At 40.5% G+C, this 15,284-nt stretch overlaps 1 protein-coding gene across 1 annotated transcript in view; it reads left to right on the top strand.

Annotated features, from left to right (window-relative positions):
• Positions 1–10,220, top strand: part of RASEF (RAS and EF-hand domain containing) — a 75,989-nt gene extending 65,769 nt beyond the window's left edge. Inside the window, exons 16-17 of the mRNA XM_019517410.1 lie at positions 1,685–1,761; positions 4,866–10,220. Of these exons, the coding sequence (XP_019372955.1) occupies positions 1,685–1,761; positions 4,866–4,974 (186 nt within the window). The 3' untranslated portion in view covers positions 4,975–10,220. The remainder of the gene's footprint in view (positions 1–1,684; positions 1,762–4,865) is intronic.
• The last annotated feature ends 5,064 nt before the right edge of the window (positions 10,221–15,284 follow it).

Raw genomic sequence — 15,284 nt, forward strand, 5'->3', positions numbered from 1 at the left:
CTTCAGTTTTCAAGGGGATAACTGGAAACCAATCTCTCCATCAGCCATGACTGTAGCAGTTCTGTAGTGGTTGGTGGTTGCATAGGGAAGTGTAGTCCAGATTTGTGGGAACTGGTGTGAGAGATCAGCACAACCTGCTTACTATGAAGCTTTCATCTATGGGACTTCATATACCACACTATATTTGGCAAATTTGGCCAACTAGTAATGGATTAAGGACTTGCTCAGTTGGTGTATCTGTGAAAATGCACTGGCTATTCTCTTGTAAAAGTGCATGGGTTTAGCGCAGGGGTTGGCAAAGTCTGGCCCAGGTATGGGCATGCAGGCAACGGATCGCAGCTCTGCCCTGGCAGGGGTATGCAGGCAGCAGATTGTGGTTCTGCCCCAGCTCTGGACCACGCTGTTGCCACTGCAAAATCCCAGCTCTAGCTCCAGAGCAGCTCTCTGCCCAGCCAGTGCTGCTTGGGCCAGTCTCCATGGAAACCCAGGTCCCTTGCTGTCATGGTCCCGGCCCTCCTGAGGTCTCTGTGGAAACCAGCCACAGCAACATGGGCAGGGGCTGCTGGGAAGCAGAGTCTGGCTGGATCCACCATTTTGCACACCCCTGGTTTAGAGCTAAAAAGTTTAATGTAGTTAAGGGGTAGTTAGATACCAAGATGCTAGGTAGGTAGGTACTCCATAAATACAATAGGTAGTTAAAAGGCAGGCATCATTTATTTTAGAGCAACTCTGTTGTTGATTTGAAGTTTTGTATACAAGATTGGTCAAGTTGGACCTTGCAACCTGGGATTTGTTCCTGCTTCAGTTTGTGACTTAAAAGCTTTTACATTTAAAACCTATAACACTTTTAGCTTCAGTACTGCAGAAATAAATGTTACATCGGTAAAGTGTAAAAAGGGCCAAAACATCCCAGCTGTTTAATAGGGATGCACCGATAAAGATTTTCTTGGCCAATACCAATTATTAACCAGCCACATTGGTCGTTGCTGATTTACAGAAATGTAGCCAGGTAGCTTGCATAGCAGCACCCACTCTAAACACAGGCCTGGCCCAGGTCCAGTACTGAGAAAAGGTTGGCACAGCCCCTGGCCCTGAGCCCGCAGTGGGCAGCCTGCTCTCACCCCATGCACAAATCTGAGGGGGACATGCCTCCCCATGACTCCCCCTGGGGTGTGTGCAGCAGCAGGGAGCCATCTCCCCTCCCTGGACAAGCTGCCAGTGGCTCTGCCCTGCTTCCAGCCCTGGGGAATTCATTGCCCTGGCTGGGCAGCCCCAGTCCCACTCCCACCCTCACCGTGGGGGCTTTGATCTGCCCCCCCATGCCCCTTCTCTCCCCCATGCCACTTCACCCCCACAGACTTACTGGCAGGGGATTGCTCTCCAAACTCCTGGGCTGAATTCCTGGCCACATGCATGTTGCAGCTGTGTGCATGCATGCAGCATTTATTGGTGACATTATTGGCTTCCCCCACCAAAAAAAAACTGATGGTCGATAATGTTAATTTTCCTTTTATCGGTGCTGATCTAATATGCAACAGATATATCGGTGCACCTCTACTATTTAAAAGTGTGTACATCCTAAGTGTACTCTTCAGTACTTAACATTTTCTGAGGAAATAATTTGGAGGAAACATTTAGACATTTAACAGAATATATAAATGATAATATTATTTTCTGCTCACAGACTTATAATGCACTTTTCTGTGAAACAAGTGCTAAAGATGGATCGAATATTGTAGAGGCTGTTCTTCATCTTGCTCGGTATGTAGCCATGTTTTCTCTCCTTGTGCTCTGAAAAGATTCAATTGCCTTAATACCTTAACTACAGCCTTCCATTTCCTCCTTTCTTGCACAATCTCCTTGCATCTTGGGTGCATACAGAAGTGGCAATTTTCACTTGATCCTAGTCACAGAAATAAGTTTATAGCTTTGACCAAACAAAAGTGCATGGCTGCAAGCAGCTTCAAAAATGGCCAGGTGAAAATCTGACCCTTCATTGCATGAGGTATCAGATAAAGATGCTTCAAAATGTAGCGCCTTTTGTAACTTGTCAAGCACCTTGCCACCATTTTTAAGTGCCAGGATGCTGATCCCCCTGGATGAGCTGCCTATGGGTCTGTCCCTCTCCCAGGCTCAGCCCCAGGTTCCGTTCACTGCCCTGGCTTGCCAGTGCCCCAGCCCCTTCCTCTGCCCCTGCCCCACTCCCTTCCTCACTGTAGTGGCCTTGATCTGCACCCCCACCCCCTTTCCTTTCTATAGACTTACCTGCAGGGAGCTGCTCTCCAAGCTGCCTGGCTGCATTCCTGTAAATTGGTTACTGGATCAGTTTTGGCTGATATGCCTGGTTAATAAATTGGCTATCAGTACTGGCCAAGAAAATCTTTATTGGTGCACCCTTAGTTTCTAATACCAAATGTTTATTTTTATATGGGTTTGAGTGTTGTATGTGTATGTACACAATGTTTTAATATGCTCCAGAACACATATAGAATATAGTTTAAATGGCTGGACTACAATTAAGCTGGGTCATCTGCAATTTAAAAAATATATTATAAAGAAAGGGAAAATAGGTTTTGTCTAAAAGCTTATGGCTTTAGAGAAGCTTATGGTTTTACAGATACTAAAACAACATCAAAGTATTTATAAACAAAATGATATTACTTTGAAGGTTAAACACAGATCCTGTGCTTTTTTTAAAAAAAATCTCTATTGGATTGATCATACCTTTTAATGAAAATACTTTCATTTTCTTAATCTTCTCATACACTGAAGGTGCATCCTGACTTGTCCACTATATGCATAATTTTGCCACAGTTATAATCACATTTTTTTATGTATTGAATGTAATTATTTGAAATGGATAAAATAATTTAGATGAAGTAAAATCATCCTATCCAGAAAACATGGTATATACCTAATAAAATATGATCTTAAGCTTGCAATTTCCTGTATTTCCATATGATTATCATAATATGATATTATAATTGAAGGATTCCCAATATTTATTGAATTCTCAGTTCCTGTTTTACATTTATTATATAGAAATTCAAACTACAGTTAAAACAGTTTTCATTTTATGCTGTTGCTTGGTATGAGGATCAAACCTCTTGACTTGAAAGGTTATATTTGGTTATTCTCTATTTAAGTGCTTTCAGTTATAATAACTTGAATAAAAATTCAAATTCCTGGAAAGAGATAATGCTGTTTGTTCAATCCGAATAGCTGTACTTCCAATAAAAATGAGTGTTGCAGAAGGGTAGGCATTTATATTTCCTTAAATTGCAATGCAAAGTTAATTGTTGACAAACAGAATGACTTGTTTCCAAGAATTTTCAGGAACCTGATTGCAAATACAGCAGCGTTTTGTGAAATGTAGTATTTTAGTGAATACAGCACAGTAGCATGCTGATCACCAGTAGAAAGTACACATCTATTTGATTAAATTATGTCAAGCTTTAATGACTGACACAATTTAATCAAATTAGATATGCACTTCTGTTCTTATCTTGCCTATCTCTTTTCAGTATTTCAAATAGCAAATTTAAACCATTTTTTCCTTGGTTTTCCTAAAGCTGTTTTTAGGGGAGTTTGTTAGTTGATGCTGTAGTTGAGAGTAATGCTGGATGTGCAGTACTCATTATGCAGCAATTTAGAGCTCAGAAGGGTGGCTACAAATCATTTGCGCTGGGATTAATATTTCTTATCTCCAGGAAGTAGTAATCATTTCTAAATTAACATTTATATTGGGCATTTAGGCTGCTGGTAGATGTTAATTTAGTCATGTGATTGAGATCTGATGCATTTTTATCCTGGATCCCCAAAATTGTGCATCCTGACATGCCAAATATGCATGCCAGGATGCACCATTTTTGGGTTCTTGGATAAAATTTATCAGATCCCATCATACACCCTGGGATTTTTAAATCCATGCTGTGTAGCAGAATATCAGTGACCAATCCCTGACAAGACTTGAAATGTATCAGCACCGGGGTAGTCCATTTGCTCCCCATGTCCCAGCAACTTAAAAGCCTTGCCATGTAGCTCCACAAATAGGTAACAGGGGCCTTAGACTTACAAGCCTGCATGCTACCTGTATTTAGGATTCATGTTGAGTAGCACCTTATTTTGTGAGAAGTCCTGTTGATTAATGAATTCTGTTACACTACTCAGTGTAAGCATAAAACATATCCAATAAGCTTTAATTCAAAGTGCTCTACTGCCATTTTCTCAGCGCGGGGATGCATGGGGACACTGATAGATGTGATGTGCAGGTGCTTTTAATTAGCGCAGCTCATTAATTAAAGTGTCCAGTGCTGCATCTTACAGCAGATGTGAAAATGCCCATTGTTGCTAACAATATGCATTATATTTCAGTAACAGATTTATATTTGAAACTGTAATACTTAGTTTTTTTAATATATGACTATACCTTGCTCTACTATGTTATGGAGAAGGAAGCAAATAAGAAAAAAATTGAATGAAAAGAAAGGCAAAAGAGAAAACATCATTGAAATTAATTGTGGAGACCTCAAACTGAAGTTACAGTGAATGATTTTCACATTTCAAAGGGATGTTTATCCCTTTGTGATTATTTTCATTGAAAAGAGAGCACAGCACTTCCTAAGCAGTTATTGCTTTCCTTCTAAAACAGAAATGTTAGCGAATTTCATTCATTTGGAATGCATTTGATTCCATACCCTAAAAATAATTTTCTTACTGTTATAGATGGTTTGTAAATTTAAGTTAGGTAGCAGTGTGTGATAGTAGGCAGCATATTACTTTGTATTGCTCTGTGTAATATATTTTGAGAAGAAACACATTCATCAACCTATATGTGTGTAACTTATTTCATTCATTTCTTACAGTGAAGTGCGAAAAAGAAGTGGCAGTGAAGATGACACCAGGTCAGTAACCAGTCTATCTGGGACAGCTGTCAAAAAACCAACACTCATGAAGAATTGCTGCCACATTTAAATAGCAAATTCCTATTTAGCCCTAAATAATTTTATTTGTGTATTTTTAAGACTTTTTAAAGAAAAAGAACAATGAAGGATTTAAATAATGTATTCTTCTTACTACGAATGTATATTATTATACAGAATTGGAGACCTTCAGATCTCGCCTTCTGCTTATTCATACTGATGCACTTGCCTTGTCTCTCAGGCCCTGACTTGACCTCACTTATGCCAATGGCAGTGAAGCCAATTAGTGTAAAACTGCTGTGAGATCAGAATCAAGGCTGTCGTCTTTCCTAGGTGTCTGTGCTAGCCAGTACGTAGAGTACAGTATTTTTATTTAATTTGCCTAGGTACTTTGTTATAAAGTGAATAAGGTTTCATACACTTAAAATGCTATTATGCTTTGTTTAAAATCAGAGATCAAGCCACATTTCATCTTTAGTTCATCTCATCTTTCCTATTTCAGCTTATATTACTACTTTTCTAAAACCTCAAGACATTGGAAGTTCAGGAAGTTTCATTGCAAAAATTGCAAGACCAGATTTACCAAAACACTTGACAAGTATTTGAGCTTTTCAAGTTAACTCAGTTTTGAATAATATAAGTTTTTGCATCAAAAGTATGTGAAATTGGTGGTTTAGAATGCATCTTTTTGAGATTTGGGGCTTAGATCTGAACTGAAGAGCAAAATTAGGTATACCCTTCATTCCCTGTCCCCTTCAATGAGAACTGAGGAAAGTATCTGTCTGAATTCCTGCAAAGCAGCTTACACACAGCTCAAAAGAGACAGTATTTCAGTATATACAGTATATAGGAACACTGGATGGATCTTCCTTATCTCATGTGGGAGATGCAAGAATTATCTGCCTCTGCAGAAGCTTCTTCAAGGATCAGGTGAGCGAGGCATGTGGCTGATGACACAAACGTTATCCTGTCCAGTCCTGTGAAATTTGAGCAGAAAAGATACTTCAGGGGAGGACTGGCTTTTCAGCATATTCATTCTAACTGAAATCCCAAGGGCTATCATGGCTAGGGGAGGTTGCTGCCAAGGAGAAGGAATGTTTGCAGACCATTAGGAATCCATGATCTCTTCTGTGTCTTGTGGGGATGGAGTAGGGAAGAGAAGTAAATCCTTCCTTGTCCTCAAAAGAAAAAAGATGAGAGGAACTCCAGATGGGTATCCTCAAGATTTCCTTTTTCAAAGTCCTGTACCGTAAGCACAGGTTAGAGAAAGATGATCCAACTCTGGTTTTCTGAGAGAGCACACTTTGACAGTATGTAGGCTTTTAAAGATGATTTTCCTAGCAAGAAAAGGTGTGAATATAAGCTCTTTATCTCAGTTCAAAATATTGCTCAGTCATTGTCACTAACTTTTACACTTTGTTACTAACACTTCCCAGATTTTCCCGTTAACAACTATGCAGTTGGTCCAGTAAATCATCCTAACAAATCCTTGCCTCTCACATAATTTCTAAACCATCGTGGTTATGTAACACCCCCATTAACAGCTGTCTTTCATGTAAAAAAAAACAAAAAAAAATGTAACCAAAACCTGTGATCATTCTAACTGCTGTCTCACTTATCCTTGATTTCACTGACAAGGAAAGAGCAATCACTTTCTCAAATTCTGCAGGGATATTTTTAAGCAAGGAAGCTGTGTCTTGCTAAGATTCAGAAGAGAAATCTCATCAGTAGTAAAAGTATCTTTACTGGCATTAAATAGTTACAGTTTAACATTAAGGGCCCAGACTTACAAACCCTTTTTATGCATCTTCTGTGAAAAATAAGCATACACAGAATGGTAGATGGGCATGATGTATACAACATTCCTCAATTTTGAATACCATGTGTTACAGCTTCCATGGGCTGGATTAGCATTGGGTAAAATGTTTTTAGTATTTCATCCTTTTTTAAATAACTACTTCTATATCTGATAGATGGTATTATTCTTTTCTGAATTGTTGCCATGTCTGATTCCTGTGTTTTGTGAGAGGAACTCTTTAAAAAAAGTGTATGTAGGGGGCAGGGATTCAAGATCCATACTGTAAGTAGCTGGTATGCATGTGCAGTAATTGGTTTTCCAAGTTGGTTTCATATCATAGACCCAAGTCCTACAAAGAGAACCTAGAGAGTGGATTATGACTGTTCATAGTCTGTTAGAGGTTGGCAAGCTCGGGGCTTGCCCAGCCAGCTCTCTCTGCAGGAGTAGGGTCATCAACATTTTTTCTTTATTTTAATTGACCCCCAAATATTTAGTTTTCCCCAAAGTCTAGAGATTAAATCTGTCGTTTAAAGGTTTGTGATCTTCATTTGTCTGAGCTCAGGTTAAACTAAGTGTGAAGAAAAAGTAGGCAAAACTCAAGGTCAAGAAAATGTCAACTTTCAAATACTAAAGAAAATGGCAGTGATGGGGAAATCCAGCAAATCTAGATCAAGTCTTCTTTAAACATCCAGCAGTGGTTGCCAGGGGGCACTGGCATCTATGAGACAGTGTTCATATTAATAAGCTGGCTTGGAATGATTTTGGTTTTACATTTAGAAATGGAAATATTTGCCAATTTTATATTTTAGAAAAACCTGAACAAGCTACCATATAACAATGGTTCTCACCCGGGGTGCTATGGTGCTGGCGCCATTGCCACAGCCAGGGGAAAGTTGCTACAGAGCCTCTCTTTCTAGGAGGGATGTGTGGGGCCAGACAGGGAAGCAGTAGTGGCAGGAGTGGGTTCTCCTACCTGTGTGAAATTTTGCTCCTGTCCCCTATTGGCCGGAAGTTTGGTAAACAGGAAATGCAGGCAGCAGTGCACAGGGGGACTCTGGTAGGAGGGTGCAGTCACATTTGGCTTCTGCAAAACCTGCATTTCCTATTTATAAACTGCCAGCCAATGGGCGAGGGAGGGAAGTGAGCAGGAACGGCAGGAGAACAAAGCTTAATGCAGACAGGAGCTCCAGGAAACAGCTGCATGGGGCAAGTTCACCTAGCAGCACTTGCATAATGTGGGGTGGGCAAGTGGAGCTTGTGCCCTGGGTGCCACCTGTGGAGAAGGGTACCTTACCCTCCCATCCTTCACTCCATCTGCACAGGCAAGTGTGTGTCATGCACTCGCAAGGTATTGTGAGAATTGTAATTTTGTAGAGCAGCAGTGGAGTTTGCTGCTGCTGGGGAGAGAATGGACCCCATTTTTTGCCGCTGAAATCAGCCTGCTTTTTTGCCCTCGCAATATGGACTTTGGTGGCATAACGATGGGGTGAAAGTTTCCCACCGGTAGCAGTGACCTCCACTGCCGTTCTAGAGAACTACAGTCTGCCTGGGCTGGCTGCTTGCTGCTGCTCCAGCATGCTGCCTTCACTGAAGCCAGAATGAAGAGAGATGGGTGAGAGAGGACTGTCCTGGGCACATTATTCCTATGTCAAGCCTCTGCCTGGCAGTGGCACCCAAGAAATTAGATAGGCAAGCTGAGACTTTACAGTGGTTCTGGGGTGCCATTCAATATAGGGAAGTTATGGAGGGGATAACTTGAATTTAAAAGGTTGAGAACCACTGCCCTATAAGGTAAATCTTCTGTTCTGCTTTAAAAGGTGGTCCTGCCTACTGCCCTAAATGTATGGCAGAAAATGTCTTTCAGCGTGGCTTCACCTCTGTATTTGTTTTTCTTTAATGGTTTAATTTAGAATTTACAAGTGTTTATTTTATTGCACAAAGTTGTGCTATTAGCTAGTGGATATGCTACCTTAATACATATATTTATTTTAGGGAGAAAAATCTTTCCACATAATCTGTAAATAAGATTATTTTTATGTAGTTGACACAAGTATTTTCTCCTTCATTTTCTTTCCCTTTTTAATGATAACTCGTGATGCATTTCTGAGGCAATAATTTTGGAGATATGCTCTTAAAATCATTTGATCACCCAAATGTTTTTGTTACAATCATTTGCTTATAAACTGTATACTAATAGCATACTAAGATTTTCTCCTATGTAAGAATACTCTAGTCTTCTACTGCGTTTTAAATATGATAGAGATGCATCATTTTTTTTTACTGACAAAAAATTCCATATTAGCCATATAAATAATGGTGATATGTTTACATAGCATTTAGTCAAAATGGATTTGAAAGCATTTCAAAGAAACCTAAGGTACCGGTCTTGGAATGAGCACCATATGGACAGACCCCTGCAGCTATGAAGAGCACCAATGAAATAATTGTAGTTCTGTCTTAGTGCAGGAGTTTTGTTCGTGGCAGTTTTCTGTACAGTCTTCTGAGGCTATGCAGATTATGTATTCTAATTGAAACCACTTATGGGATTTCATGTTGAACAATACTAAACAGCATTTTAGAAGTTAAGAATGCCATATCAAACAAACTAGAGGGACATATAGCAGAAATGTTTTTACCAAACTTAGGATACCAGGAATAACAGCCCTTTTTCTTTCATGGTATTTCATATTACTAGTAGGGATTATAACCTCATTTTACATTTCTCCTGTAATTTCAGTGTCCCCGATTATCACTCCCTAAAACTTTGAAATACACAATACTGTTCACTGTAACTCTGTTCTGACCCCTTACTGTCACTTCCTTCAGCAACATGCATTTTATTAGAGCTCTCCCATTAATTTATTGACTGGATCTAATGCTGCTTAGATTTGCTAACATCCCAGCTTGCTACCTTTTCATTTCATTTCTATAAAACACTTCATGGTTAAATGGAAAATGAAGAACAAACAATGCAAGCGCTTAGACTTTAGTTGCAATTTGTGTTACAAAAGTTTGTAAAGAGAAAAACACTTCTAACTGAAAATGTCAGCCCTCATATGTAGATATAGTTAACCTTGTATTAGCTGGGTATAAGTGAAGTTACTGAGTGATCAAATAACCAATACAATTTCCATAAACCTAAGCTGTGCTCACTTTTTAGCAAATGTAAAGTTAATTATTTAAGATAGAAATTTATTTTCATACTTGGATAGTGAGCAGCTTTAGTGAACTTTGGTTTATGATGTCAACTTTCATTGCAGAGTATATATTAAAAGAAGAATGTAATACGAAATAAACAGGCCTTGTAATGTAAAACAATTGTTTTTAAATGTTGATTTGTGTTGTTTATATGTAGTAGCAAGAACTATGGTGTTTATGCCCTTTGCCCCTTGTCAACTACAGATTGTTGTACCCACTGTGTAATTTTGTACATATGTTTAAAAAGAACCATATATTATCTATATTACATATTGCTGTACAATAAAGTGTGCTTTAATAGCTGTTCTGTGTGATTTATTTCTTGGATGATATTAATCAAAGTCAGTGGTCCCTCCTGAGCCCATCAATTCTATTTCCATTTGGGGATAGCCTTCAGTGCGAGTCCCAAGCAAATCTCAAAGTCATAGCAAGATGCTTTACCTTGTTCACCATACTCCCTGTCACTGATATGCACCAACAAACAGCTTGCATTCTAGAAGAGTGAATAATACCTTGCAATACTTGAAACCAGTGGTTCTCAACTGGGTTACCATGGGACTCCAGGGTGTCATGAGATACTTTCAGGGGTCCTGCAACACTACTGCCACAGAAGCCAAGTGAAACTCCCCTGCACACCCCTGTTTCCAGGAGGTGTGTGTGGAGCTGGACTGGGAAGTGGCTGCAGCAGGAGCGGGATGTTCATGGCTGCATTAGGTTTATCAAATACAATTCAACTCCAGGCTGTCACACTGGCACCAGGTGGAACTGTCCAGGAGATGCATGTAGGGCCAAGATGAAGAAGTGGTTGTGGTAGGAAGGGGTTCTCTGGCCTGCATTCAGTTTATCCCCAGGCACATCTCCAGGACTTTCAGAATTTTCCAGCTACATGCTTAAGAGGCTCAGTCAGTTCCCAGTTCCATATATGGGCAAATGCAGGGTGCTATAAAAGAGTGGTTACTTCATAGCCCAGAGGGGAGCTGGTAGGGACTGGGCAGGTAAGACCCTGGATAGCAGCTGTGGGGATTGGAAACAAATTTATTATTAAATAAAACAGATTGTGGCATTTCCCATAATTTTAAATAGTGACACTTCATGTTGATACTAAGCATGTGTGCCTGGGTCCTGAGCTCCCACTCTGTCCCAAGCAGCAGCACTGGCTCAGGCCCCAACGTGGCCCTATTTCCCTGTAGCTCAGCCTTGTCAAAGCTGTTTCCAGCTTGACCATACCATCTCCTTGTAGGTAAGCTGATACAGTACAATGAAAGCTTGATCTTTTACTTGGTAGATATTTGTAAGAACTACCAGGATCAAGTGTTTCATTATTTAGAATATTATATATGATGGCTAGTCATGCATGTTTTTCCAGGTGGTTTAAAAAATGTGTCCACTTACTTTTTATTTTAAGCATGGTAATAAATAGTGTTTGAATCGGGGTGGCACACTTCAGAAAAATTATAGAAGGGTGCTTTGAATCTGCTCTGAATACTGAATCGAGGAGTTTTGCTTTCCCAGGGCCAAATGAATGGCAACTCCCAGAGGCTAGCACCCTAGCACTACACCAACAACACTTCATATGAACTGCTGCTGTAATAACTGTTGATATCCTTTCTTGCTGCTTGCCAGCTCCCTTCTCATCTGTTGGTTTCTAATGTGCTTAAATTTGCAGTGCTGTATTTGTCACAGCAGAGGGCAGACTACAGGCATTGGTTAAAGTAAGAGAGGTCAAAGGAGACAAAAGGAGAAAATAAAATAAAATGGTTAAGCTGTTAGTCTTGGACAGTGGACTTTGTCATAAAAATTCTTGCTCTACCAAAGACATCTTGAGTATGTCCATTCTGTGCGAGATACTTAAGCAACCTCTGCACATGCGAACTGTGGAGCCAAGAGTACTGTAGCTGCATTTAGTCTGGTTGCAGCACTGCGGTCACATAGTGATATTGTTTAAAGTTATTGCACAGAGTTCAGGTATTTGCACAGTGCTGCTCTACACTAGAGTGTATGTGAATAGTGTGTTCACAGCTAGCTGGGGGTATCTCTGCAAAGCACTACATGGTGGTATGTAGACCTACCACTGAATTAGGCTAGGTCACGTCAGTGTTGTACTGTAATGTCGGCTTAACCATGCTTCCCTAAGGGTGGTGTAAATATTACAAGGTGCTCAGATAACATCACACTGGATACCAGGCAAGTACCTAAAATAGAATAGTCTTGGAAGCCGTGGTCTTCAGAGCTGTTTGGGAATTTTCCATCAGAGTGATTTAATTTAAACTTAATTTAGGAGGCAAACTACAAAACAAGTCAACCCCAGAGGGAGCTGGTGGAAAATGTGGTAAGATGACAACAGTGTGGTTGTGAGTGACCACCACACATTACTGAAAAATTAGGTAACTATTTAGCTAAGGTAAAATCAGCAGCTTTTTAATGTTGTATATTAGTAACTCAAACGTTTAACAGAGTGTTTATTCACTAGCTGTTATGTTTTGCCTTTTTGATAAATACATCTCTTGAGGCAAAATAAGCAAAACTCGGTGAAGCTGACTACAACTCTTTGGTTTTAGTTTGCACTCGGTTTCACTTGGAGGCCTACCAGCCTGCTCTGTGATGTGTTTATAAACCTAAGAACAAGTATTGTGAAGCTATGCTTCTGCCCCTTGCAGGCTTCTTTTGCAAATAGTCTCCAGCTCTGCCCTGAGCTAGTTGGAAGAGGCAAGAAAATGGAGTTAGGTTCATTGGCAATAAACAGTAGATATTTTTTTTCCCTAAGCTTAGAGCCAGATTCTTCACCTGGATAAAGATCACAATGTAAAGGCTCTGGCAATTTCCCAGGAAATTTAAGGTAGGAGGTGTTTAAATTTGTTCTTTAGCTTGCACTAAATTTCATCATGTTCCATGTTCAGTTTCCAGTATGTAAATCTTTATAACCCTGGCCTTACAGGTATGGAAGAGCAACTGGGGGTATGGGCAGGAGCAAAGGAACAGGAATGTACACAAACAATATTATTCCCTATTTCCAGAATGCCAATTAAGATTTTTTTTCTTTTAATCTTTAGTTTTGAAATCCATCTTTAGTTTTAGGCAGTTTCCCCCTCCCTCTCTCACAATTTATCTTGCCTGCGGCTTTAAAACTGTAAGTTCACAAGAGTACGAATTTGATTTTGTCTTCTTTATAACCTAAATATTTAGTCTCTGCTTCTCTTAACATGAATCTGGAATGATTTAAATTGGTATAAATACCTCTTTAGGGATGATGCATTTTAACCACAGATAATATTTCATAACCCAAATGTTAATCATATAATGAAGAACAAGTGTTTCAGTCGTGAACAGTGGGATATATTATGCTATTGACTTTGCAATCTGAGGGAGTTTTGGCTTGTACTCTGAGGACCTGACCAAAAGAAAACTTCAGTACAATAGGGGGTATATCTTCCCTCATCCCACAAACAGCTAAACTGGGCTGGATGCATGAGATGCCAGGCTCTAAAACCATGTAAATTTATAGCCCTTTTGCACATCTGCACAAACATAGAACCTAATTCCACTACTTTATTTTTCCTTTATGATGTCAGCCCGAAGTGATCTTTTTCAGCCAACTAACTCTTGAAACGGGCATAAATCTTTACTGCGAAGACCAAATAACCTCCCCTGAATAGAATTAAAAAAAAAAAAAAAAATCTTTCTGAGCCTTCCTGTAAAATAGGGATGCTCATGACTACTGGTTTAGACCTTTTAGAATGAAAAGTTATGTGAGAAATTTTAATTTTAGTCATGTCTCTTGCCTTCTTCAGAAAATTAGAGAATGAACTGAGCACGTGCAGCAGGAAATGCTGATTTGTGGGGCACATGCAGCAGCTCAAATAGAAGCGGTGCAAATTTGAGCCGGCGCTTTTTGCTTCAGTGCACGTGCTTGGACATGCACTTTGTTGTGGAGCAAAATGTGCCACTTGGGACAAAATAACCCTGCCTGGCTCCTCCCAGATCTACGGCCAGGGGGAGCTAGAGCCTGGGGGAGCTAGAACCTGTCCTGGCCCCAGCAGTACAAAAAGCTACCACCTCCCCCCTCCTCCAGCCCCCCAACCCCTTACTCACCAGCACTGGAGCCCTGGTGCTGAAACATGCAGCCTGGCCAGACACGTGTTTCAGCACCAGGGTGAGAGACCTACCATAGACATGCTCGGGCAGCCAGAGTGTCTCCATGGACGACCCAGCCTCCGGTTGCCTCAGGGCACAGTCAGGGACCGTGCCCTGCTCCTCTTTTTTAAACGTTGATTTTTTAGACCTCTTAGACATCAGGGCCCAGAGTTTTTCTGCTGATGTGCCCCAGGTCTGAGCATTATGTGCAAGCAAAGGGGAGAACCCCTGTAGGAATTCCCTCCTCTGTGCTTGAGCCCCCAAAGACAGATTCCTCTGGCACCCCTACCTGGACTGCAAGTGTTGATGGGGGGGGTCCTTTTGGGAGTTCAGCACTTGCAACTGCACATTGGGTGAGTCCCCTGTAGGAGGATTCTTCCACGCTTCCCAGGCTGGGGTGCAGCACCTGGGGCCCTCTTCCATCAGGACTGGGCCCCTGAGGGCAGGGGACCGACCCTGTTGGATGACAGCCCTGGTGGCATCAGTAGACATCAGTGAAGCAGATCAGCTATTCTGTGATATGTTGGTGGCACACCTGATTGTGCTCCAAAGAGGATATGTGTTTTCTGCCATAGTAGCTGTGCCTCCATTGGAGTTCTTTCTCTTCACCCTAAACCAAGTTTAAGTGAGGAAGGGCTGGTAATTGTTTGCATCAAAACAGCAGAGCTGTAGGAATATTCTAACTGAAATTAAAAAAAACACAGCTTCTGTATTAGACCAACTAGCAATTCTTTCGGTCTCCCTTCCATAGCCAGTGGCCCTAGTTCTGACTTGCCAGCAGCTTATGCCTAAAACTCCTAGTAAGTGGATTCACTTCCTCCAAGAGCATATGTGGGACCACTTGATTTGCACAGACACATCTCATAAGGACTCCTGACTGGAGTTGTCAGTTAGAACTGAAGATCTGTTATGTTTGTGGAAAGAGGTGTCACCAACTCTAAATATTTTTGAACTAGATAAATAGTAGGAGGTGGGTCTCGGTTTGGTTTTATAAAATAAGTCCATTGGCTATAGAAGACAGGTCCAGTGTCAGTGTATTCACCTCAGTAGACAAAAGCAAATGGAAATAACTGATAAATGTAGTAAAAAAATCAGATTTTTAAATACCTCCTCGATGTTGAATTAAGAGTTCATTAATCACTCTTTCTAAATTTATACTCAGAATTCATACAGCATACATTTGTATTAGATAGTACAATTTATAGAGCCGTGAACATAAAAAGGTATTTATCTCC

The sequence above is a fragment of the Gavialis gangeticus genome, unplaced genomic scaffold (genome assembly GCF_001723915.1).
Source record: "Gavialis gangeticus isolate Ggan-Ray unplaced genomic scaffold, GavGan_comp1, whole genome shotgun sequence".
Classification (NCBI taxonomy): domain Eukaryota; kingdom Metazoa; phylum Chordata; order Crocodylia; family Gavialidae; genus Gavialis; species Gavialis gangeticus.